Below are 23876 nucleotides of genomic sequence, written 5' to 3'. Positions count from 1 at the left end.
ACAACTAATAGTTTCTCAGAAACTGAAAAGGGCTTTGGAGCACAGTGGCTCCTTGCATAAGGAGCTGCCTTTCTGTGGAGCTGAAGTGCTAAGTTGTGAGCTGAGTTGAGTGCCCTTAAGACACTCGAGTGCATGTCAGGATTCCTGGTCTCTCTTCTCCTTTCTGCTGTGGACCTGCGTGTGAATGAAGCACTCAGGAAATAACTGCCTGTCTGTGCCTCAGTTTCCCCAGCTGGCAGATGCTCATGGTGAGACTCAGCCACCTGCCATAAAGTGCTTTGAGGTCAAAAGGAAAAAATCTCTTGTGAGCTACATACTGTTTCAGTACATGCAGTAATTAATTCAGCATCTGATGTTCGGAGGGGATAGTGGATTCAGGTGGATGCCTTAGATAAGCATAGCCGTAGCAGAGTATGTTTCTTCTGAGACCTAAAATAATGAGAGGCAATTGGACTTTTTTTTTCCTTAACTGCTGCATTTTTAGAAGGTGATTCATCTCTTGTCTGGGGTCTCAGATACCTGAATAGCCCCAAGATCCCAGCAGCATTAGTCTTTCTGAGGATTCATTGTGCTCCAATCCAGCCTGAATAACTCATTGCAAACAAGAGTCTGATGTTAGCAGCAGGAGAGTTGGGGAGGAAAAATATTTTCTGCTTTTGAAAGTGAAACACACATAGTCACTACCTCATTATCATTTTAGATGTCTTACTCCCTTCCACCCCCATCTTCTCTTCCCCACAGAAAGAGGCTTATGGCTGGCACTTTGTGCTGAAGCTTGTCTGAAACAGCGACACCAGCATTAACATTTCCCGCCAGGGCTGAAAGTAATGATGTAAATCAGTGTTATTCTGTTATTCTCATAAAGTAATACTGATCAGTAGGAGCTGAAGTTTGGAAACAGTGCAAAATATGTACTCCATCCATCCCAATCCGTGGTCCTTACACTTTGCTCCTTTGGCACTTCCTCAGCCCCTAACACTTGAAGCCATACTTCTGTTCACAGAGTAGGCAGAAAATTTGCACTAGAGTTGCCATCCCTGTTGGCCAAAGTGTTTTTAACCCAGAAGCAATACCTGTTAAAGAAGGCATTTGACTTGGGAGTGTAAGTTGGGAGTGAACTCTCTCTTCCAGGTCTTCTTACCCCTGTGCTGTGTAACCACTAGGTCTGTGGTGAAGTGTCCTTGTCAGGGACAAAAGCTACATGCAGGTAACATGTTCTGTCACTCTGGCTTTCTCTCTCCTCAGTGAGCATGTGGTTTAGGAAGTTTTGAGCCTTTAGAGTAGCACAGGTTTGAATATGATCATTCCAGCAGACCGCTGGAAAACCCCAAACTACTTTCTATTACACCTTTCTGGCAGCTTTTTGGACTCCCATCCTGCCATTAAGCAAGAAAGAGGTTAAACGTTTTCTCCCTGCCCCATCTGGCATATCCAGGGCTCACACAGAGTGGTAGGAATAAGCGTGCACGGGTGCTGAAGTCTGGCAGATGCTGTTGCTTGTCTCAGACATAAATCCTAGTAACTTTAAAAGTTGAAGAGAGAATATGAGAGAGCATTGTGCCTTATCCTGCAAGCAAAGATCTTTCTCATTGAGTAAATTTCTTCATGTAGCTGAACGACAGCTGCATCAGGTTCAGGTTTGATCCATCCTCAGGCACAGGAAGCTCTTCCTCTGTTTTTTGGTCTTTCATCGTAAGGTAACTGGATGTAAATGGCCAGCTACTCAGCTAAACGACATACATAGTTGTTTCTAAGGCTGCTTAAGCTCGCTGGTGACCTGTTGTGGAGATGGTTGTCCTGGTGGCGCATGGTTCAAAGGTTACGGTGGGTACCACAAACCTGGGTCTCTAGGAGCCTCTGTGAGAGCCTAGATGTTGTAATAAGAGACCTGTTTCACCTCGCTTTCCATTTGGGGAGACTGGAGTTGTGATTCCTAATCAACACCAAGCTCTGGCATAGCAATACCTAGGAGGAACATTTTTAGCATCTCAGATGGCTAGAAGTCTTTTTCTCAGCCTGGCAGATGACTTAGCTATCTGCTGCATGCGTTTGTCACCTCTTTGTGGACTACTGCAGAGCATGAGGGCATACATTTGTCAATCCAAAGCAAAACAACAGCTAGCAGAAAGCAGAGCAATGTCCCCTCCAGTGTCCCCGACTTTCTAGACTGTGATTCTTATCTAGTTATGTGACTCATGTCATGTCTCTGCCCTATTTTAGTGTTTAATTTTAGTAAATTTGGATTCCTAGTGGTGAGGCTGACATTGTCATCTCATGTAAACACATATTATGTTAAGAGAGCCATGTCAATACAAAATAGTTAAGAATCCAGCCTGTCATTCTTGTAACTTACCAAGAAGATAAGTTGGTAGAAGATACCTGTTCCATCAGTTGGTGTCGTATGTCCTCTGCCACTCTTGCATTAGCATTTACTCTGAACTAATATACATACATACATCTATATCATCTATATAGATGTAAAGTCTGTCCCTGCAGCACTGAATCCTGTAAGTGTGAGCTGCTGTTAATACTCTGGCAAGTAAAGGTGAAAGATCAGATTCAGAGAAGTAGGCTTTGAAATCTCTACCTGTATGTCTCCAAGACATTGGAGTCTGGGCACTCTGAAATAAGATACAATCACTTTCTCTCATATACTTGGGTACAAATCAAACCCTTGGACCAATATCGCTGCTTTTTGAGACAATTCAGAACTCCCTAGTGCAGATCCACCTTTCTAACAGACTGCCCGAACATTTGAATTTGACTCATGCAAGATGTTGGATATGGGCCAGGGCCTGAACTTCATAATGTCACAACTTATGCATATCTTTAGGCTTTAGTCCTTCACATTCCACAACATATTCATGATGACTTGGAAGCTGCAGCCCTTATTGATCTATCCGTTCTCTACAACAACAACATATGGCACGTTTCCATGGCAATAGGTCCCCCTAAAGGGGCTTCCTTCCTTTCCTCAGTTTATTGGTCCTTTTCATTATTAAATCATCAGAGATAAATGCACACAGAGAAGGGTCAACGTCTGGATCAATGGACAGCAAACAAAAAGGAACTTTTCCATATTCATACAAGTGGGAGATTTCAGAAGATCAAACAATATGGAATTGCCAGGCCCTTAGCATGTCAGTCTCATACATAATGTATTCTGGGAGCTCTATGAAATCAATACACATCTAACACCTTGAAAACCTTTGGGATTCAGTGGAGGAGGGGCAGAGGAGGGAGGAATCAAGAAATATTTATGAGTGCAGTAGGGTGGGATATGAAGAGAGCGTTAAGCTCTCTGGCCTGGGCTTTCTACCATGAACGCAGTTTTGGTTAAATGCTACAAATAGAAAATTGTACTTAATTCTTTAACTCTGGGAGGATGTGGTGTTGCAGGTTCCTTCTGATGAAGTTTGATGCGGCAGCCACAGAGTGGAACACATCTTAGGCAGTGTTGTGGCTCTGTAGGAGGTAATCCCAGACCACCAGCAGCTGGTGTGCAATCTGTCTATACCTTCCCTTAACAGGGAGCCTGAGATGGTCTAATGTCCCACCAGTAGGGAGAGGAGTCTGTCCAGACGGGTTAGAGCTTGGTTTGCCAGTGGTTCCACTGACCTGGTTTCCTTCTAGAAGAAACTTGTGCTTATAGATCTCCCACTGAATCTGTACCATATTGTCTTCCCAATAGTGTCTCCAGCCTTTGCTGCAATGAATTTCCACTGCAGAACGATTTATATCTTTGATCATCTCGGTGCTATGAGAACCATAAATTGTCTAGGTTCAGCGTGTAAATGTTCTTCCTTTGGGCCTTCAAAAAGAGAGAGAATGAGCCTTCCTACAGGTAGTACCCACAATAATTTCACTGCTCTTTCAGCTTGTTACAGGGGAATTCTCCATGAGCTAGTAATAGCTGCATCCAGGCAAGTGAGAAAATATTACTAATGCTGTTTTTAGTCGGAAATGGGATGTGTGCTGTATTGGCCTCCATACTCCAAATTTAGAGCCGGAACAAACAAAGTCTCTTGTGGCTATCTCTGTTTCTGTGTGTGCGTTCCCCAAAGGGGGAAATGAAATCTTGTTTATTTTTACCTTTCTGGGAAAATTGGGTTCTAAGTATAGATTTAAGATACGGTTTAATTTGTTAGGATGATATCTGCAGACAGGAAGGCAGCGGGAGTTGAGGAGACCGGTCAATTGACTACTTTGTGCAGAATCCACCATGACTTTTCTTATTCTTGTGACATGTTTATGTTTCAGCATTATTGGAAATTAAGTGCAGGAGCATATTGTTTCTGTGTGATACGGTATGTCTGCGGGCCAAGGACTAGGTGTAAGTGTTCCAATACATTTGCATTTATCGAATGGCAGATTGCACATAAAACTCTTGAAAATGCTTGTACAATTTCTATTAAGCACACTGCAGGGTTAGGTGGTAGACATTGACTTTACAGATTAGATGTCCAGAACTCATTATCCCAGGACACATGCAAGCCAGGCAGCAGCGCTGTAGCCTCCATCAACTTCTCTGTCCTGACATGCCTCAGACTGTAATGAAACGACACCCTGCAAGGTTTGCTCAGTCTCCATGAAACCGAGCTTAGTGATACCACTTGCTGTATAGTTCACATACACCGTATGGCATTTGGAGGAACTTGAGTGACAGATAGCACTATCTAGTAGTTAGAGTGCTGTTGTCCTAGCCAAGTCACTTAAATTCTATCATCAGCTTCCCTATCTGAGTGAAAGTTAAATACACTTATGAGAAGGGGTGTTATCAGCTCTTTGGGATAAGGTTCCTTTTTTTTTTTCACATGCTTGAACAATACTTTTCTTAATGTGGTTTTGGTTCATGACTGGTGCACTTCAGCGCAAAGACAATACAAAGTGCTTGGGTATTCTGAGACAGAAAAACAAGAAACACAATGAAGTTGTGCCAGCAAAGTCACAGAACATCAGGACTGTCTGCCTTGGCTGATTCACAAAGCCTGTTTTAAACTGACTAGATGGAGGCCATAGAAATGTCTCTATCTTGATAAATCTAGTTTTTGTGAAGGACTATCACCACCAGTTTCTTGGTGCTGCTCTAGCAGCTCCCGTAGGCAATGCTGAGTGTCCCAGCTATCCAGAAGAGCCCTGGAGGAGAGATTTCCCTGGAGGTCCTGGCATGTGGCATGTTCTCCCTCCCTGCAGAGGCCAGAGCCCATATGAGGCGAAGGCTTTGCCATTTCTCCTTAGCTAATACTTGATGAAAAAGGCAACTCCCCTCGTAATGAGCTCACATTGCGTTTTGCAGTTGTTGACCAGAGCCGGTGGGAAGTGCAACGTCCAAGGCTTTTGTAGTCACGGCAATAAAAGCCTGGGCTCGTCGGAGGGGGCTGCCCACTGCGGTGTTCTCTGTGGTCCGCTGTGACCACGCTTGCAGCAGGGGCTGTGCCAACAGCGACCAAACTCTGTGTTTATTTGGAGCATTGAGCTGTTTCATAGTTCAGACAAACACGTTCCTTGGTAGATTACCTTCGATATAAGGTCTGCTTTACTAGTCCTCGATTCTTTTGAATTCTCCTGTAAAAATCTCCGTCACATAGAATCATAGAATACTTTGGGTTGGAAGGACCTGTAAAGGTCATCTAGTCCAACCCCTCTGCAATGAGCAGAGACATCTTCAACTAGATCAGGTTGCTCAGAGCCTCGTCCAACCTGACCTTGAATGTTTCCAGGGATGGAGCATCTACCACCTCTCTGGGCAACCTGTTCCAGTGTTTTACCACTCTCGTAAAAAATTTCTTCCTTTATATCTAGTCTAAATCTACCCTCTTTTAGTTTAAAACCATTACCCCTTGTCCTATCACAACAGGCCCTGCTAAAAAGTTTGTCCCCATCTCTTATAAGCCCCCTTTAAGTACTGGAAGGCCGCAATAAGGTCTCCCCAGAGCCTTCTCTTCTCCAGGCTGAACAACCCCAACTCTCTCAGCCTTTCCTCATAGGAGAGGTGTTCCATCCCTCTGATCATTTTGGTGGCCTCCTCTGGACCCACTCCAACAGGTCCATGTCTTTCCTGTGCTGAGGACTCCAGAGCTGAACGCAGTACTGCAGGTGGGGTCTCACCAGAGCAGAGTAGAGGGGGAGAATCCCCTCCCTTGACCTGCTGGCCACGCTTCTTTTGATGCAGCCCAGGATACAGTTGGCTTTCTGGGCTGCAAGCACACATTACTGGCTCATGTCCAGCTTTTCATCCACCAGTACCCCCAAGTCCTTCTCGGCAGGGCTGCTCTCAATCCCTTCATCCCCCAGCCTGTATTGATACCGGGGGTTGCCCCGACCCAGGTGCAGGACCCTGCACTTGGCCTTATTGAGCTTCATGAGGTTCGCATGGGCCCACTTCTTGAGCTTGTCCAGGTCCCTCTGGATGTCACGCAAATCTTCATCTCTTTAAGAAGCCTGACAGTAGAGTGGGTGTATTGTAGGTACTACCAAAGAACTAATAAATTAAGCTAACTCATCTTGATATAATGTGCTGTGTTTTGTAAGTTAAAGGAAGGGCATAATTCACAATGTACTACGTCATAATTGGTTAAATGCATTGGTGCCTCAAATGTGTTGTTTGCAAATTGTCAAGTATTATAGCTGGAATAAAAATATCACTAAGTAATGTGTATATTTATATTTTTACAATGGAAAAGAAAGGAAATTTCCCCTTTGCTGCTACTGATCAAATTACAGTATATAACTTGACTGGAAACCTCTTCTGAAACTAGGCAACCATATTTTCTGGGTAGTAGTTCTACCTCTGAATAAGTTACTTAAATCTTTAGTATCTCATAGTCTATCTATTTGTAATATAGGATGATAATACCTTCTTAATTATGTCTGTTGGGATTTAATTAATGTATGGACATTACTTTGAAAAATGCAGGGTGTTGATTATTGTTTAATAATGTAGTGTTAGATTTAAAAATTGATGATAGAGAAGCAACAAAAAGCTAACATGCTACCTTGCTTGGACTGCAAATGCCATTTTAAAGTATTACATAAGCAATAGCTTTCTTAATTTTCCACTCACCAAAATCCATGTAATTATATTTTAAGGTAATAATATGAGCATATGTGTTAAACTCAAAACACAGTATGGAATTCTGCACGGTTCAGAGGGGATTAGGTGAGCAATTATGTAGATTGGAGATAATCTAAGTCAAAGGCTAAATACAGACCTTGGAAAATATCTTGCCTCAAGTAAAACTGACAGTTGAATTCAGTGAAGATTTTGTCACAGCCAACGCATGAGTTTTAAGAAATCTAGATGCAAAGTGCTCCAAGGCATACGTCTCGTTTGTAGCGGACGCTGTACTGTGAGATATCCCTAATCATACACCTGCTTATGTAAGCACTTAAAATTCATCACTAGCTAATAGTGCTTTTGCTCCTGATAGGAAAGTTAATCACATGCAGAATTGTATCCCATCTTAGTAACTCACTGATACCACTTACTCTGTGATACCCAGCTGAGGCATCATGATGACTACGGCATTAAGCTCAAAAGAAAGATGAATAGTTCAGACTACCAGCTGTACAGGGCTCCCAGTCCTGCCTCCTTACTGTCATCATAAGGAGATAGTTGGAGGAGATAGACCCATAATTGCAGGTAATCTGAGTGTAGCCCTTAACCACTGTATCAGCCCTGGGTGTATCTCCACTGTTTATTTGCTATGTCTTTGCTCAGCAACAACTGGCAGTGAAGTTGAATTTGGTGCAGCCCATGTTCTGTAACAGACAGGGACAGCCACGGCTGAATGAGAAGCAGCCAGCGCTGCTGAAGCAGGCAGCCAGGGAATTCTAGAGGAGGCTGGGACACAGCAGAGCTCTTTTCCTTGTGTTGTCGTAATGCATGGCTAATTATCAGTGCTCTCGGGGGTTTTATTCAGGATGGCAGAGGATACATATTATTTGCATAGATTGGTCAGAAGGAATTAAAACTGTTTGTCTTATTCTTTAGCTAGGTCCCCCTAATCATTTCCCATTATATAGCACACAGAATATTTTTGTGAGTCATTTGACTCTTTTTTTGGTGGGTATTAATTTCAAAGAGGCTTTCAAGTGCACAGGTATTTGAATAACTCCCTATAAATAAATGAATTCTTCTAGCAAGTGAATTCTTGGACTTGGTAGCTGGTTAAGTGTCCTTTAGTGTGTTTAGGAGCAGTGAATCACCATGTTCCTCCTATTATCTCTGTGAATAATGCAAAGTTTGTAACTCTTCAGTAGAAATACGCCTACTCGTATCTGGGAGAAGTAATGCTTCCAAAGACAGAGAAGGATCTCTTCCTGCTTCCTTCTCTTTCTCTCTCCTCTGTGTTCAGATACCTATGTGAATGGCTGCTTTCTGGAGTAAACTTTCCTCCCACCATTGCTGCTCCAGCCACACTGACATCCGCTAATGCTCTTTTTAGATGATTTCTATTTCTAGCCCGACTAGCAGTGCTGGGAATTAAAGCGTGACCTCTTTCCTGTCAGGATAGTTGCTGGTGAGCACAGCAGTGTCTAATTCAACATGCAATCCAGAGCTGGGGAAGGGAGCTGCCACTCTGGAGAAAAGGGCAGATTTTCATCAGCTCTTCAAGGGAATAATGTAGCAATTCCTCCCCATGCAAAGCAGAGGATGGAGATGTCATTTGTGACTCAGTAGGTGGCACTCCATTTCTTGAGTCAGCACCGAGCCAGTGCTCCTGCCTGGGCTTGGTAGAGCAATTGGATTTGTCTTTGGTTTTGGTTTTAGCAAGATATGTTCATTAAAGATCTGTTCTTGTAAGGTTAGGAAGGTTGGCCACGGTGTCTGAGCTAAATTCCATTGCTGCTGAGAATATCCTGGCTCCCTGGCATTTTCAGTTAGATGCATTTTTATTTTTGCTTCCTTTCTGTGCACTTTCAGGCAGCGCCTCAGTTCAACCCAGAGTTGGCTGCCTTTCAGCAGAAGCTGAAAACATCCAAAAAGCTTTGTTAATTTAGAGGTGAGGCTGCTCAAGTCTATTTTCTCTCGACAGGGCAAACACTACAGAGCAAGAACAGAAGTTAAGGCCACAAACGTGCGCCACTCAGGGGCAGGTTTTGAATGCCATACTGACACAGTGATGCTGACCAGGCTAACCTCTGCAATTCACTATTTTCTCTGCAATTGGTCACAATCCTTCCTGAGCTTATGCACTATAATTGGTTACACTGCATCATGGAATAGTTTTGAAAAATCAAGGTTTATTTAATTAAAAAAATGACATCCGAAAGCAATATTCCTAGCCTGCTGTTACATTATGCACGAGACAGAACAGAAAGACGATCTAACTTTCCGGTCAAAAACCACAAACTAATACCTACAAAGCATACGTACTATCAAATCAACTGAGTGACACCAACTATGCTTAAAGAGCATATATTCTTGAAGTGTCTTTGCCACACTAATTCTCAGACGCATTCTGTTACAACTAAATAATATATCAGGAATTAAAAGATCAGAGGTAGCGGTGCATGTTAAAATGTGATTTTCAGATCTAAGAAGCATGCATAGAGTAGGATGTAGTATAAAAAACAAGTATGTTTGAACAAGACATCTGGTTTATGTAGTGCTGGCTGTTCCCTGTGCTGTGAGCTGTTCAGTCGTGCCGAGTCAACTATAATAAAACAATACATTCATATTTATTAATTTTTTATGTAGGCTTTTGAAAACAGGGAGAGAAGTGAGAAGAAGACAGGGTATCAGAGGAAGATGTCCATGAGATGCATGTCTGTTAAACTCTTTTTCAAGCCATATGAGTAGCTTCAGATCTGGTTAGACTCAAGAATCAAATTCAGGTCCTAACCCTTATTTAGCCTCAGACTTCCGTGGACAAATCCCATTCCCTTAATTTTGCCATGCGGCTTCTCTACCTGCAAGACGGGGATAATAACTCTATCTGCCTCTCATGGGTGCAGTGGAGCCAATTTCATCACTGTCAACTCTGTGGAATCCCTGGGTGAAAAGAACAACAGAAATACAGAAAACATGGGTTATTAATAGCTGGTGCTTGCCCTTACGTACATCACATGCACCGTTAGTCATTCTGGCCAATAATTTACAGGGAGTGAAAAGATGTTCCTCAGTCTAAATACAAAATGACACATAGATGATATTAGACCTCTGAGGTGTTGCGGTCCCTGAGAGTCTACTCAGTCTAAATCCGGTGATGCCACCCTGAGCAGATCATCCTTCATATGTAGGTAAAATTAAAATGTGCAGGAGCTGTGGAATCTCAGTAGTTAAATTTTAACTTCTAGGCAGTTTACATTGTAAAGGCAGGTGAATTTCCTGTGCTGGAATTGGTGTGCAGACCAAATTCTTCGTGGTTTTCAGCTTTTTCTGCCTCCTTTGTAGAGTCCAAAGGCTATCTCCTCCCTGACACCTTGGATACCCTTTTATTAGCAGAGGTGCATTGGATACAAAAGTTTACCTTCTGTGTTTTCGAGGTGATGGCTTTAAAGGTCAGAACTGAGGGGAGCCTGTGACAATAATCTTGAGTCACTAGTACACCCTTGAGGAGAACTGTGGTTTAAGAAGCACATGGCAATGAATCTTAGCACTTCATCTTTGTTTGCCCACATTGCAAACCATGATTCTCTGTGGACAGTTCAGCAGTAATAGTGGACTGGGACTGAAGAGCATGTGTGAAGTGAGTTTAAAGATCTTAGAACTGGAATAGGAAGAAATGCTGTAAATCAGGATGCAGGACAGCTGACCGTGGTATGACCATGCTTGACTATAAGAGACTGGGGTAGCAAGAAGTGCTACAGTCAGGCAGAAAGCATTTTACTGGGGTTGTGCGTGTAGAAAACATCTTACTTAAACTGTGAGCCATGCTAGCCACTGTTGTCATTGTCCCCAGTTGCCACTAAGTATTGAAATCACCAGCCAGCGTAAAAATAAGAGGCACAAAAATCCAAAGATCTCTGAAGAAAGCCACTTACATTTACTTCTCTGCATGTCTGGCCATGTCAGTCTCATGCCATTAATTTGAAACTTGGGAAAAATAATTTTTTTTGTGCATATCTCCTTCTGTATCCCCTAAGGCAAATTAAAGATGGCTGGGAGGTTATTTATTTTCAGTAATAATATACACACTGCTTCCAGACTTCCTGCTATTGTGTGATTATCTAGATTAATTGACTAGGAAAGCTGCAGCATCATCTCAGGCCCTTAATAAGGAAGACCGCAACATGGATTTATACAGTATTAATGCATATTACTGTGTGACACGGCCTTGCTCTTAGAAGCATATGGACAAATCTCATTGCCGAGTGTCTACCAGCACCAACTGTACCTTTATACTAAGTGAAGGATTGTGTGCTACCTTGCCTGCAGGGGCATGGCACCTTGAGAGCAAGAAAGAGATAGTTGATGACATTTTTAGGAACCTCGTTAGTGGATAACTTTGCTCATACTGAAGTCAGTTCCCATCAGCCTCTGCTGAATGTTTCTGAGAATTGCTGGTGTGCTGCTGGTTTGTGACCCTGTCTGTACATGTGTAATAGCTGGAATCTTAAATATGCTTTTAGGTGCTTTAAAGTGTTATGTTGTTAACAGGGAGAGAGAATCTATACAGAGAAGGCTTTTAAGGCATATTCTGCCCTTTTTGTTTTCCTGCTGAGAGTTTAACGAATTGGTGTAGTTGCCTCACTATAGTGATACTGTTCTGCAGCAGCTCAGTCTGGTCCAAGGCCCAGGCTTAAGCTGAACAACTCTTACCAAAGCTAGATTTTGAGGATCTTTAAGGCAAATCTATTTCTCCTAAAACATTTCAGTGATTTTGACTGTAATCTGTCGGATAGATAGAGAAGCAGCATATCCATGTCCTTCTTCAGCAAACCCAACAGTTTCCTTCATTACATCATTGTGAATCCAGAGTCACTCTGTTGGCTTAACTGCTATTGAGATGATCGGTTTAAAGGAAGGCTCAGTTCTCTCGCTTGTGTTAATTGGCTGTCGCCTTTTTTATGGTCTAGGAAGTTAGACTTATTTGGTACTCAAGGGATTAATAATAATATAAACACTATGCTAATTTGTGTGACTGACTGGAAGAGCCACTGCAGCTTTGTGAATGTTGCATCTTCAAGTTGAAGCAACCAAACCTGATAATTGGGTTGCTCTGTGTACTTTGCTCATTTGCTGTGCCAAGTGCATCTTAATACAAGTCATTTATGATACCTCACAATATTATAGTAGCCACCCTGTAGTATACAATGTAGAGCTGATGAAATCTTGGCAATGTGAAACCACAATACGTTGGCATCTCTACATGTGAAACATTCGGAGGGGACTGGAGCACCACTGTGTTGGGCAGTGAGGCTCCTTTGTGAGACTCTTCAGCAAAGTATGACACCCAGAAAAGTTTTTAGTCCTCACTCTGGGTGAATTGTGGCAACATTGTGTGATAGTGTGTCTTTTACACTAACACATGGGGAAAATCTTTAAACAATCCCAAACAAATAAATTAGGAACTATAGTCAGACTGTGTGTGCCTTCAAAAACAAAAATGAATGTTATTGTAAGGTCCACTGGATAATATTGACTTGCCACTAAAGTGAAGATAAGCTTTTTGGAGATTGTGCTTCATGGAACAGTAGTTAAATGTTGTTGTTGCTTACTTTAGAAATGAAATAGATATTTCCAGGCATGTGACTCCAAGCTTTATTGATTATTTCTGTACAACACAGGAGTCTATAGAGTGTGGACTAAACTCCTGAAGTCCAGGCTCCCCATAAGCTTGGCTCAGCAAGAAATCCGAACTGAACACTGCAGATCACAGCATGTTCTTCAGTTCAATCCTGATCCCAATGCTATCAGTGCTAGCTACTTCTAAAGAAGGATCAGACAGTAGGAGCAAGCCTGTAGGAGCAAGCCTGATGATTTTAACCCCAAACGGCTTTATTGGCATACGAACTCTGAGGCCTTCCAAATACTTGTTCTCTCTCTCTCTTTACCTAATGGTTGTTGTAGGAACTGCAAGTATGTCAGTGTTTTCTTGGGTGGCTCTGAAGTCAAAGTTTTCGAGTGGGCCTGTCCAGCCATGTACTCAATTCCTTTCTGAACCCTCTAAGCCAGAATATGAGTGTTCCTATGATATTAAAGGCTTAATTAGCAGCTTGTGCACTCTGAGTACATCAGGCAGACTAGCAGAGCATAGGGAATGAATGACAGTAGAGATGTATAAAGCACGTTAGTTCTATTGACCTGGGCTCCCTCATCTCCTATGCTATAGCTGATCTCACGTGTCTCTGTCTTGCTGTCCAGGTTTTATTGGGATTTGACCATGCTGCTGCTGATGGTAGGGAATCTGATCATCATCCCTGTGGGCATCACTTTCTTCAAGGATGAAAACACTACCCCATGGATTGTCTTCAATGTGGTTTCAGACACGTTCTTCCTCATCGACCTTGTCCTCAACTTCCGAACAGGCATTGTGGTGGAGGACAACACAGAGATCATCCTAGACCCACAGAGGATCAAGATGAAGTACCTGAAGAGCTGGTTTGTGGTGGATTTTATCTCCTCCATCCCTGTGGACTATATCTTCCTGATTGTTGAAACCCGCATTGATTCTGAGGTGTACAAGACAGCCCGGGCACTGCGCATCGTGCGCTTCACTAAGATCCTCAGCCTCCTGCGGCTGCTGCGGCTCTCCCGGCTCATCCGCTATATTCACCAGTGGGAGGAGGTGAGCAGAGGCTGTGATGCACTTGCATCCTAAATCTTTTCTCCACTTACGCTGGTATTACACAAAAGTGCTTTCTTTGAATGCCCATTCTCCTACTTTATCCCAGTGTGAATGCTAAAGAATTGTGTCTTGAGTCTAATGCTTTGCTTTTGGCAGGTTCCTGAGAGGGTCTTCAGCATATTGTTACTTAGCCACTTGAGACTGTACTATCTGCTTCACGATCATAATATATATAATCTGTGGAGATGATGCATGGGCTGGGAGGAAAGTACAGGTGGAGCCCCTGCAGGAAGTGTGTAGTTATAGATCTGCCTGTGAGTAGAGCAGTTAGCCAGACAGCGGGGTCTTGCCCCCTCAGGGTCCCAAAAGGTCCAGAAACAGCTCAGAGGAAAGGTCTAGAGACAGCTGATTTGCAGAACCTGTGGCATTTGTTTACCCAAGCATCTTCTTCTTTTACATACTTATCTCGAATAAATGGCTTGATGATGTATTTATAACCTTCTTGCTTTCTAAATTCTCTGACACTATGTTAAGGGGAAGAGGAAAGAAGAGCATGGAGACAAATAGGGTCTGTTTAAAGACATAAAGGTCTGGTGAAAAGCAAGAGCCCCACTACCCCTGGACCCTGTGCTGTTCCCAGAGGAGTTCCCATACGCAGGGTGAGTTGTCAGGCCTAGTGTGAGTGAAGCCACAACCTTACAAGTAGCTTGAAAATTAGGGGGTTTTTTCCCATCTCTGTGCTCTCCAAAGCAGAGAGAAAGCTCCCTGCAGCTTTCTCCACACGTCAGGAGCATATTTTCAGGACAAGGAAAGCTGGTCAAGGCAGTTTCATCTTCCTCCCCATACTTTCTCCTCTGCTTTGGAGCAGAGCCTGATGCAGAGCATGATCTAATGCAGAGTGTCCTCCTGGGAATGTGAAGGGAAAGCAGCCATGCAAGTCATGGCTAGATTGCACCGAGCTGTCAGAACACTAATTCATGATAGAGCTGAACTGTTTCCTCCTCCCAGCATCACAGACTCAGAGGGAGAGCACTGGTATATACTTTACAAATTTCAGGCTTCATCTTTGTGGTGTTAAAATTTGTGAATGCTTCACTTACAGCAGAGCATAATGCCTTGTTGAAGTTTGGGATGACATTGTGCAAGGTGCTGTACAGATGTATAGGGAGAGATGGCTACAGCCCTGAAGAATTCACTACTAGGTTAATTTGCTTCATAGCACAGGCAGGCAGGAAGTGCACAGAGAGATAAATAAAGCAAAAGTGTCCTTCCCAGTGTGACTCAGTAAGTCAGAGACTGAGCAGAGCAATGAAATATCTCCAGGTCTGTTGTCTTGTCCCTTAGTTGCATTGCTTCTCTGTCCTCTAATCCGAGAACGCTCAGGAAAGGTGAGTTGGTGGCTTAGGCTGTTGTTAAAGTAGCTCCTTCATACAGATTTACATGTAGCCACAGCAGTGCAGAGCTCCATGCTTGCTTGTCTCTGCTCCTTGACTTCCTTTACATAAGGTGGTTGAAGAGGATTTAAGTATATTTGCTGTTGATTGTACTGAATTTGTTTTAAAAAATAATGAAATGGAAGCAAATCAGCACCCTTTCCCTGTCTTGCTTCTCATACGGTTTCACTGAGCAGCCATTTCTAGTTTCAGTCTCATAATACAAATCGGTGGGGCATTTTTCCCTTTTGCTGGCTGTCATGGGTACTGGGGGACAGCACAGCCAGGCGCTCTCTGGATCCCCCCTGAAGAACAGACTCCCTGGAGTAATGCAGTGCTGCAAGTGGAAGGGACAGATGGTGTTGGATTGCAGCTTGAGACTGCAATGCAGACTCTGTTATGCATTGCAGAGCCCAGCAGAGCAAACATGATAGTCATTTTTTCAAACAGAGCTCAACCCAAGCAGCAGTTTCCCGGAGAGAGTATGATACTAGGAGGTTTTCCACGTTCTCAAATGGGGGAGGGAAGCAGAGAGAAGGGGTGATCCCTTGTCATTGGTGCAGTGCATGCTACAAAGCAACAAGGAGACAGGGAAGAGAAGTGCTTCTTCATCTTTGCGTGGGAGTAAACAGTTGTGCTCCCTGGAACCACACTGACAGTTCTTTCTTCCTCTTACTCTGAAGTGCCTACAGATGATCCATCTCTGAAAGTTCACGTTAATCTTTCCTCACTGCACAGATCAGCAGTGGTTATATGGAAGTGTTAATTCCTGTGGGACGGAGCGGTGTTGGACTAGACATACTCCGGGTGTATGCAAGGGGCAGGTTGCTGTGCAGAGTTAAAGAAGGAGGAGGACTGTTGGGAGAGGGAGTTGCTGAAGACTTCTGTTCTCCTTTGCTCCCCCACACTATCCCACTGTATGTCTCATCTGCTAGGTAGTAGTATCCTTCTCTCTTAGACTCTTTGCATATGACCAGATAAGCTAAAAAAGACCTGTGAGTAGGGCACGCTGGTCCACTGGAGAAGAGTATGTGTGCAAACTACAGGAATGTGTGTAGGGCAGTCTGAGGCAGAGTTAATAGAGGTGGATGGGCTAGTCAGAGAGGGAGTGTGCTGCATTGTGTCTGGATAGAGCATCCCCACTCACCTGTACTGAGCTTATGCAGTGACTTTTGATGGAGCAATCGCTGCTGCCTTGCTTATAACTAGTGCTGAGACTCTGGGTCCTGCATGAGGAGGAGAGGGGGATCCAGTATACACAGAGATGTTAATCTACTTACTCTGCCTCCTAGATGAACATTACATCTGTGCGTTAGTGTAACTCTGAGTGAGTACAGGGATAAGTGGTCACTTCCTGAGTTCACAGTGAGCCTCTCCGTTTCTTCCCCTGCAATTGTCCATGCTCTGCATGAATTTATCACTCACCCTGCAGTGAGGAGAGAGCAGCCTTCTCTAAGGCTGCAATGCTGTAAAACAGCCAGCCACTCATCAGTTCCAGATCAATGCTAGTCATGAGTCTGTGGGCTCAAGAGCCAGTGGTTTGAAGTGCCTGCGCCATTCTGGCTCAGCAGTGGACTACTCTGACATCCTCCCCCAGATCTGAAATAAGTGCTTTGGGGACTACAGCTAAGCAAACAACCTAAAGAAAAAAGAAAAGAAAAAAAGAAGAAAAACAATCTAATGCACTCATGTTCACGGGAGTATGAAAATAAGCTTAATTCCAAATGTAGCAGTTTCATTTGCATTATCCATTTTGCATGAGTGGTCCAACGAATGAATTTACCAGTAGGGCAGAATATAAATAGAGTCTTTTTGAAGTGTCTGCCATATCTACCCTGCAGTAGGAACCTTGATTGCAATGTAGGAAGGCATACTCGCACTGGCTCAAGCCTAGCTTGCCTGAATATCATATTATAAACTTCAGTGTCTGGTAGTTACCAAGTCCATAAGCAGAGTTCCAGGAGGGCTGGCATAGTCTGTGTCTGGAGCTGTACTGCTGGGGTTAGAACAAACATGGGTACTCCGGTCATGCCTTGTTCATAGCCAGGGAAGCTCTCGTCATCTTGGCCTTTGAGTCACTCCAACAGCTCTTCAGGCTATCTGGGTTGGTCAGTGGTTCTTGACCATGCAAACATGGAGGCACATTGTGGCTCACAGAGTCAGGGAGTTGGACCTTCACACTGTTGTCTCTGAGAAACTGTTCAGAGAAAGCAAACTCTGAACATGAACATCCTACAAACCTTATCCCAAGGTCACCCAGCAGAAAGAATAAAAGCAGAATAATACCATGTAACCCATATACTCAATCAAAATGAACCAATGCAGTTCAGATTGTGAGTGTTAGACAAAAAAACCCTGCAGGTTTTCAAAGGCAAAAATAATTGATTTTTTTTTTTCCCCTAAGAGCAATTTGGTGAGCTTTCCCTATTTTATGCGCAGCATCTACCCCCGTGTTTGGTGCCAGGATGCAGTAAGCTATATTTAAGATCAAACTATTTTGACTTACGAACAAGGAACATTTATTGGGACAACAGTAAAATCCTGTGCCTATAAATTGGTTTCCAAATAGCACATAGGCTAAGATAACCAAAACATTTTGATTTCAGAATCTGTGTGAGGGATTATGATGGGAAGGAAAGGAACTAACTGGGTTTGATATATATCACAATGATAAGGTTATCGTGAGAGGATTTTTTCAGATTTTTGTCAGAAAAAAATTATAGTTTTCAATTTTTGCAGCTGAAACCTGAAGAAAAGGACAATTTGGTGATTTTCAAACTATTACATCAGTGAAAGCTTGAAAACTTTCCTGAATGCTGTCCTTTTCTTTCCTTGAGTTTCCATATTACGTAGACATTTAGAATGGAGGGAATGCATCTTCTCAGGTCTGTTACTAGGTACAGATTACATCATCTGAAAGATGACATCACTTTTAAGAAGATTCAGAGATATTCAGAAAATTGATTCAAAGGCTAGAGGGCCTATGTGGAAGGACTAGGAGAGAGCTTCCAAAGACTATGAGAATATGGCTCCCAATTGATTTTCATTTTGATTTGAACAGCTAATTCCCTTAGTTTCTTCTGACCTATTTGTAGCCTTCCTTAAATTAAATTAAAATAACGTGGCTGGTGGCCTAGGGGATGTAATGTTTGGCCAAATCCATAACTGGATCCTGAGAGGGGAGGAGCTGGGCAAAATGATTGTTCTCAAGTAGCACAGCAGGGTCCCATTCCATAAGCAGTTCAAAACAGCTTAGCAGATTTTTTATCGATATGATTTGCAATTCTGTCGTATTAAATAGCAAGGCAGACCCATGAGAGTAACTCATTAAAATCTCTGGCCACCCTTGAGTAAAATCAGACTCAACAAACACTGGTAATGTGGCAGGGAGGGGGAGAATAGGCTGGTTTTCTTTCTAAATTTGCATTACCTCATTTCTGAAGGCAGCATTATCAAGCATTTGTCTTTAATGTCATTACAGGAGCTTATTAGAACCATAATGCAAGTTACAGTAATTTTCATTCCCACTGCACAAAGTGACCCAAAACTCGAGCATCTTTTCCTTTTAGAGAAAATGCTGGCTGCACTAAAATCGATGGCAAAAAACTCTTGTTGACAGGTTAGAAGAAGGTTGTTCAAGATTTTACCACAGCCTTTTACATTGAACTGTTTTCACTTGTGCAGCACAACATCCTTGTGGAGGGAGGACAGACAACAGAAGGAAACAGATGTTCTCCATTCCTGTACAGACATTGCATTTTCCCTTACTTGCCCGTGGGCAGCTAGTGATCCATCCCCTGCCCTGTGCCATGTTACCTTTCAGGAGAAAGAAACCTAAAAAGGTTTTTTGGTGGAGTTTGTCTTTAGCAGGAAGTTCTACTGCTGTAATGCAAATTAAGCTTCCCACCTGGGCAATGGGAATACAGTTTCAGAAAGAATATAATAAAAAATGGGTTATAATGAATTATAAGGAGCCAGGCAAATATTTGAATAGCTGTGCAGCTACAGAGGTTGCCATAAAAAGGAAAAAGCCTTTTATGTTTTTTACAGTCACCTTCTGGCAGTGCTTAATGTGTCTTCTGTCAACAGGATGGTATGATAGGGGGAATAGATGGCTTGAGGGGTTGGGATTAGAGCACAGAGCCATTTGTCTCTAGGTCAGTAGTTCAGGTCCAGCTTGTAGCAAGTGAAGTCATTTGCTGCCTCATAAGTGAAGTCATTTGCTGCCTCATGGATGTTTTTTCTCTGATCTGTTCGCAGTAGACAGGTGCCTGTGTGACAAAATCATCTGGGGGACTGGCTCTGGTAAGCCTCAGGCTCCCTGTAGCAGCAGCAGTGGGGTTAAATTCCCACACACATCTGAAGTGAAGTCCCCGCTGACCAGGATGTAAGGCATGTTAATAAGAGGGTCTTGTCTGTGCCCAGCCTCTGGTTCTCTGTGTCACAAGGGCCATCAGTCTGGGCTTTTATGCTGGGATGGAATTATAAAGGTTTTCAAAAGAGATAGGCTGATCTCCTAATGATCTCTAATCACTGTGATAGCTGGTTGCTGCTCCAGCCTTTCATTTTCCTCTTCCCTCAGACTCCTCCTAGCCTACTCCTTATGTGTCCCTTCACTGGACACTGTGGTAAGTTTGCCTTTCTCTTGGGGAGCTCACGTCTCTGTATTTTTCTGCCAGCACCAGCTGCCTGCAGCTCAACGCCCATATCTTGCCAGCTGCCTGTCATTTTTCTTCAGACCATTGTTTTTAGAGGGGGGTTTCTGGCAGGCTTTGTTATTGCTGTTGTGTTACAATAACAGAGGGTCCTCAACGGAGGAGTGCTGGAGTCTGGCATGAGGATTCCTCCTGCAATCAGTGTCATTTTCTAAGATTTAGTACCATGGAGGCTACACACTTTATTGATGGGGCATGCTCCAGCTGGAGCAATGTAGGGACCCTGGGCCCTCAGCATACTGGCACAGCCTGCCGTGTTGCTGTCATATAGGTGACATACGAGGTGGTGTGACCTACATCAGGTAAGTTTGTAACAGGAAGAGGGGTCTTGACAACCCTGTACTCTGGCTGCAAAGCTCAAGGAAAACTTCTCGGAGCCTTCTAAATCACAGAAAAATCCTGTGAGCTCAGGAACCAGCAAGGGCAGTGCCCAGTTCCCTTAGATGTGTGGGAACACAGATTCACACCTCAATAGGGCTGTGCCCCATTAAAAAAGCACTGTGAAGGCCAGCCTGAAAGGGCTGTACCCTCTGTGGAGCTGGAATTGAGCACCTCAGGTTGTGTATATGCCCTAACCAGCCTGCACAGTACTCTGCACAGCCTTGTGTCAATATATCATATGGTGTACATGTGATGTACATCTATATAGTGCTGATGTTAGGGACAGCCGATACAGCTTTTGAAGCCATTCAGAGGGAGATTTCTGTTACCATTTGGGTTCCTGATCCAATGCCAAATCTGTTTTTGTCTTTTAGCAGTATGGGAATCATGTTCTGCCAAACTCACCCTATACTTTAAGGCCAGTGTGTCTAAGGCACATTAGCCTTGGCAAGTGGTAGCAAATCAATTGCTCCTCTCGTTGAAGCTTCTTCCAGGAGGGCACTATTGATTGCATTCATATCAAGTGAAAAACTTTAATGAGGTAGCTGAAGAGAACAGCATTTCCTCGCCTCACTTTTTGTATTTAGCAAGACAGGGTTGGAAAGGAACGTGCCGAATCTGTAAGTTGTATGAATGAAGCAGGAGCTTGGCCCAAATAGGACCATGGAAAAAAAAAAAAATCAAATTGGTTAGAGGGGGAGGAAGAAGAGGGGATTTTGAAGTGTAAGAAGGAGCACAGCAGCGTGGAGTTGCTTTTTGCCAAGAGAGATTGAAGTCAGCTACTTCATCTCCCCACAGAGCATCCTCATGTGCTCTGAGCCAGTCACTGGGCAAGGGGATGTGCCAGATGGGGACCTGAACAGCTGCTCTTGCTGGAGTTGGAGTGAAGGGGAGAGCAAATCTCTGCTAGCAGGAAGAGAAAAATACCCCACTCACTGGCATAATTAAGGGTTTAGATTCTGGAAAAGAACCTGTATCTGAACAGCTCTTTAGATATGTGTGTGGTTTCTTCTGTCTGGTTTGCTTTGCTTGTCTCCCCCCTCGAAGCTGGTGGGCACTCTGAGGCACCACTGGACACCAGAGGAATTCACAGTAGTGGGTACCTACCTAGTCCATTTTATTCTAGTAAGTGGATAGGGCTGATGGGAGAGAACAACCAATTATCAGTACACGTCACTGTCTGTAGACACAACACCCTGTGGCAAGTGCTGTTGTGTTGTGGAACTCAAGCCAGAGCAGAAGCCTGAATCCCTCTCCCAAACAAAGCTCACTAGGATGGAGTGCAGTGTTCAGACCTCAGGCTCTAGCACCACTGCTAGATAATACTGTGAGTTGAAGAATTCATATGCATTGCCGTGCAAACAAGGTAGCCGAAGGCAAGCTCTTGCCTTTCAAAGGTGGTGTGCCCTGAGGAAGGGGGATAGGGCAACGTCAGCCATGCAGAAAGGTCAGGACCCGTCCTGCCGGCGGGGCTGCACGAGGGCTCGGCTGGCTGGACTGGCCTGACCCTGGCCATACTGGCTGGGGAAAGAAGGAATGCTCTTCCACAGGGCAGCAAAACCTGAGGCCAAGCTTTGGCTCTGAGCAATTCTCACTTCCACTCTAGAGAAAAAGTTGCCAGCCACAGTCCAAGACTCTCTGCAACACACTATGTGTGGGGAACCAGAGCTGGAAAGCCCCAGCCCTGAGAACATTTTTGGTTTTCACCCTCTTTTCTTCTTGCCAGAAATATGCTAATGTAATGCCAAACAGCCTTACTTTCCCCACTAGTTTGAGGTGAAAGGAAGAAGTCGTCTTTCTCAGGAAGGACAAGCTTCACTCCTCAGCAAGGCACAGAGAGGTGCGAAGGTTTAATGGGCAAGAGCCTTATTGATGAAGTTATTTTCTGAGCACTGCTGTGAAAAGAGCTGTTTCGAAGACAGTTTCAGGACATGCAATTATCCAGTTTGCCAGCTTAATGCATTCAACTTAACCTCATTTTTATGAAGCAGAAATCAATGTGGTAACTTTCTCAGAGCTGAGATGACATTTTATTCTTGCTTCTCTCATAAGGATGCATATTTTTAAGCTTCCCCTTCTACTTTAACTCCTCCCTCTCCCAGTTTCGATTAAGCAGGAATACCCCAAGGGCTAGAGGAAAGGGTGAGGCAATTTCCACGTTCCCAGAGCCAAATTTAGAATGGAAAATGTTTCTGAAATCTCTTTGCAATACATGGGAAAATTTTCCTTATTGCCTTCTTGGAGAAGGACTTGGAAGTACATCTATGACTTCAGTACAAGAACCTTTTTATTCATTTCATTCAAGCACCACTTCACCAGAGAAGAATTCTGAAGTGGTGTTGACGGTGATCTTCACTCCAGTGTTTCGTTCCAAGGAACACGTGTCCCCTGTTCTCTGCTCTTCCAGAGTCCTTCTCTACTCCCACATGGTCAGGGATATTTTGGTAACTATTCCTCCCTTGGAGTCTTCTCCTCTTCCTAAGCAAGAAGTCCTGCAGAACAGCAACAGGCAGAGCTGTGAGCTGGATAATGTCAGTCCAGAAGTTCCTCAACAAGAGTGTGCCATAAAATTGAAGAGAGTAGGATAATTGCCCTGCTTTTCATTCATATGCCGCCTCTCCTGCCCTGGCGCTTCCTGAAGTGGGTTGCACCACACATACAATATTTTAGTCTAGTGACACATGCAAAATCCTTGTAGACTAAAGATAAAACTTTACAACAAAAATCTTCAGCCCAGGCTTACTGTGCTGCCACCTTACCCATCATGATTCTCTTATGTTCAAGAAAGGAAAAGTGCTTTACTTTTTTGATTCTTTCAGGTAAATGTGAGTTATACCTCTCCCCCTCCCCCTGATCAGTGCCCTGTGACTGGGGTTTTTTATCATAGAAGCTGAGAAGAACATTTCATTGGGGCCCCTTGTTTCAAGCTTTTCCTTAGTGGATCGATGGCACGACGGTCCCAAAGAGCAGAGCCCCAGCCCGCCCCAAGGCTCCCTGGGCAAGTCACAGTGCGTGACTCAGCAGTGCTGCTGTTGGATGCACTGCAGCATCGGAGAGACGGATGGTGGCAGCCGGCCACACACTGTGCAGTGCTGAGCTGGGTCAACTGCAGAGGAGCCTGGACCATGCAGCACTCAGTTCTCACCTCAGTGGTTCTCTACACGATCTGGTTGGTCAAGGGCAGAATGCAAGGGCATAAGTGTGCATATACAGAGGGAAAGGAGAATGAAGACTGTGGACTTTGGCTTTTTAATCTGAAGAGAAAACTATTTTCCCTGACAATGTAAAATGGCAGTTGTGGCCCTATGTACCTTGGCAGAGCCATGTAGCAGGCAGTTCCCTGCTGAACTGCTGGTGATTTTATCTTTGCCATTTGCTAATCCAGTATTTATGAGGGAGAAGCCAGAAATCAGGGAGGGCCTGATCATAGGAAACGTTCTGCCTTTCCTGACAGCTGGAAAAAGAAAGTGAGAGATGTGATCTGAAAACAGAAACACCAGAATTCTTCTTCTAGCTTCCTTCTGGGCTTAGGATATGCCACATGCCTGTAGTCCCGCAATGTTCCTTTCTATAAATGAAGATAATAATGTAGTAACCTCACAGATCTTAAA

At 43.8% G+C, this 23876-nt stretch overlaps 1 protein-coding gene across 3 annotated transcripts in view; it reads left to right on the top strand.

The window, feature by feature from the left end:
- Positions 1–23876, top strand: part of HCN4 (hyperpolarization activated cyclic nucleotide gated potassium channel 4) — a 104349-nt gene that overhangs the window by 17057 nt on the left and 63416 nt on the right. For all 3 annotated transcript variants that reach the window (XM_050903455.1, XM_050903454.1, XM_050903452.1), the window contains exon 2: positions 13313–13736. In XM_050903455.1, coding sequence (XP_050759412.1) covers positions 13313–13736 — 424 coding nt within the window. The remainder of the gene's footprint in view (positions 1–13312; positions 13737–23876) is intronic.

The sequence above is a fragment of the Gymnogyps californianus genome, chromosome 11, assembly GCF_018139145.2.
Source record: "Gymnogyps californianus isolate 813 chromosome 11, ASM1813914v2, whole genome shotgun sequence".
Taxonomy (NCBI): Eukaryota; Metazoa; Chordata; class Aves; order Accipitriformes; family Cathartidae; genus Gymnogyps; species Gymnogyps californianus.
This window is presented reverse-complemented; position numbering and strand designations above follow the sequence as displayed.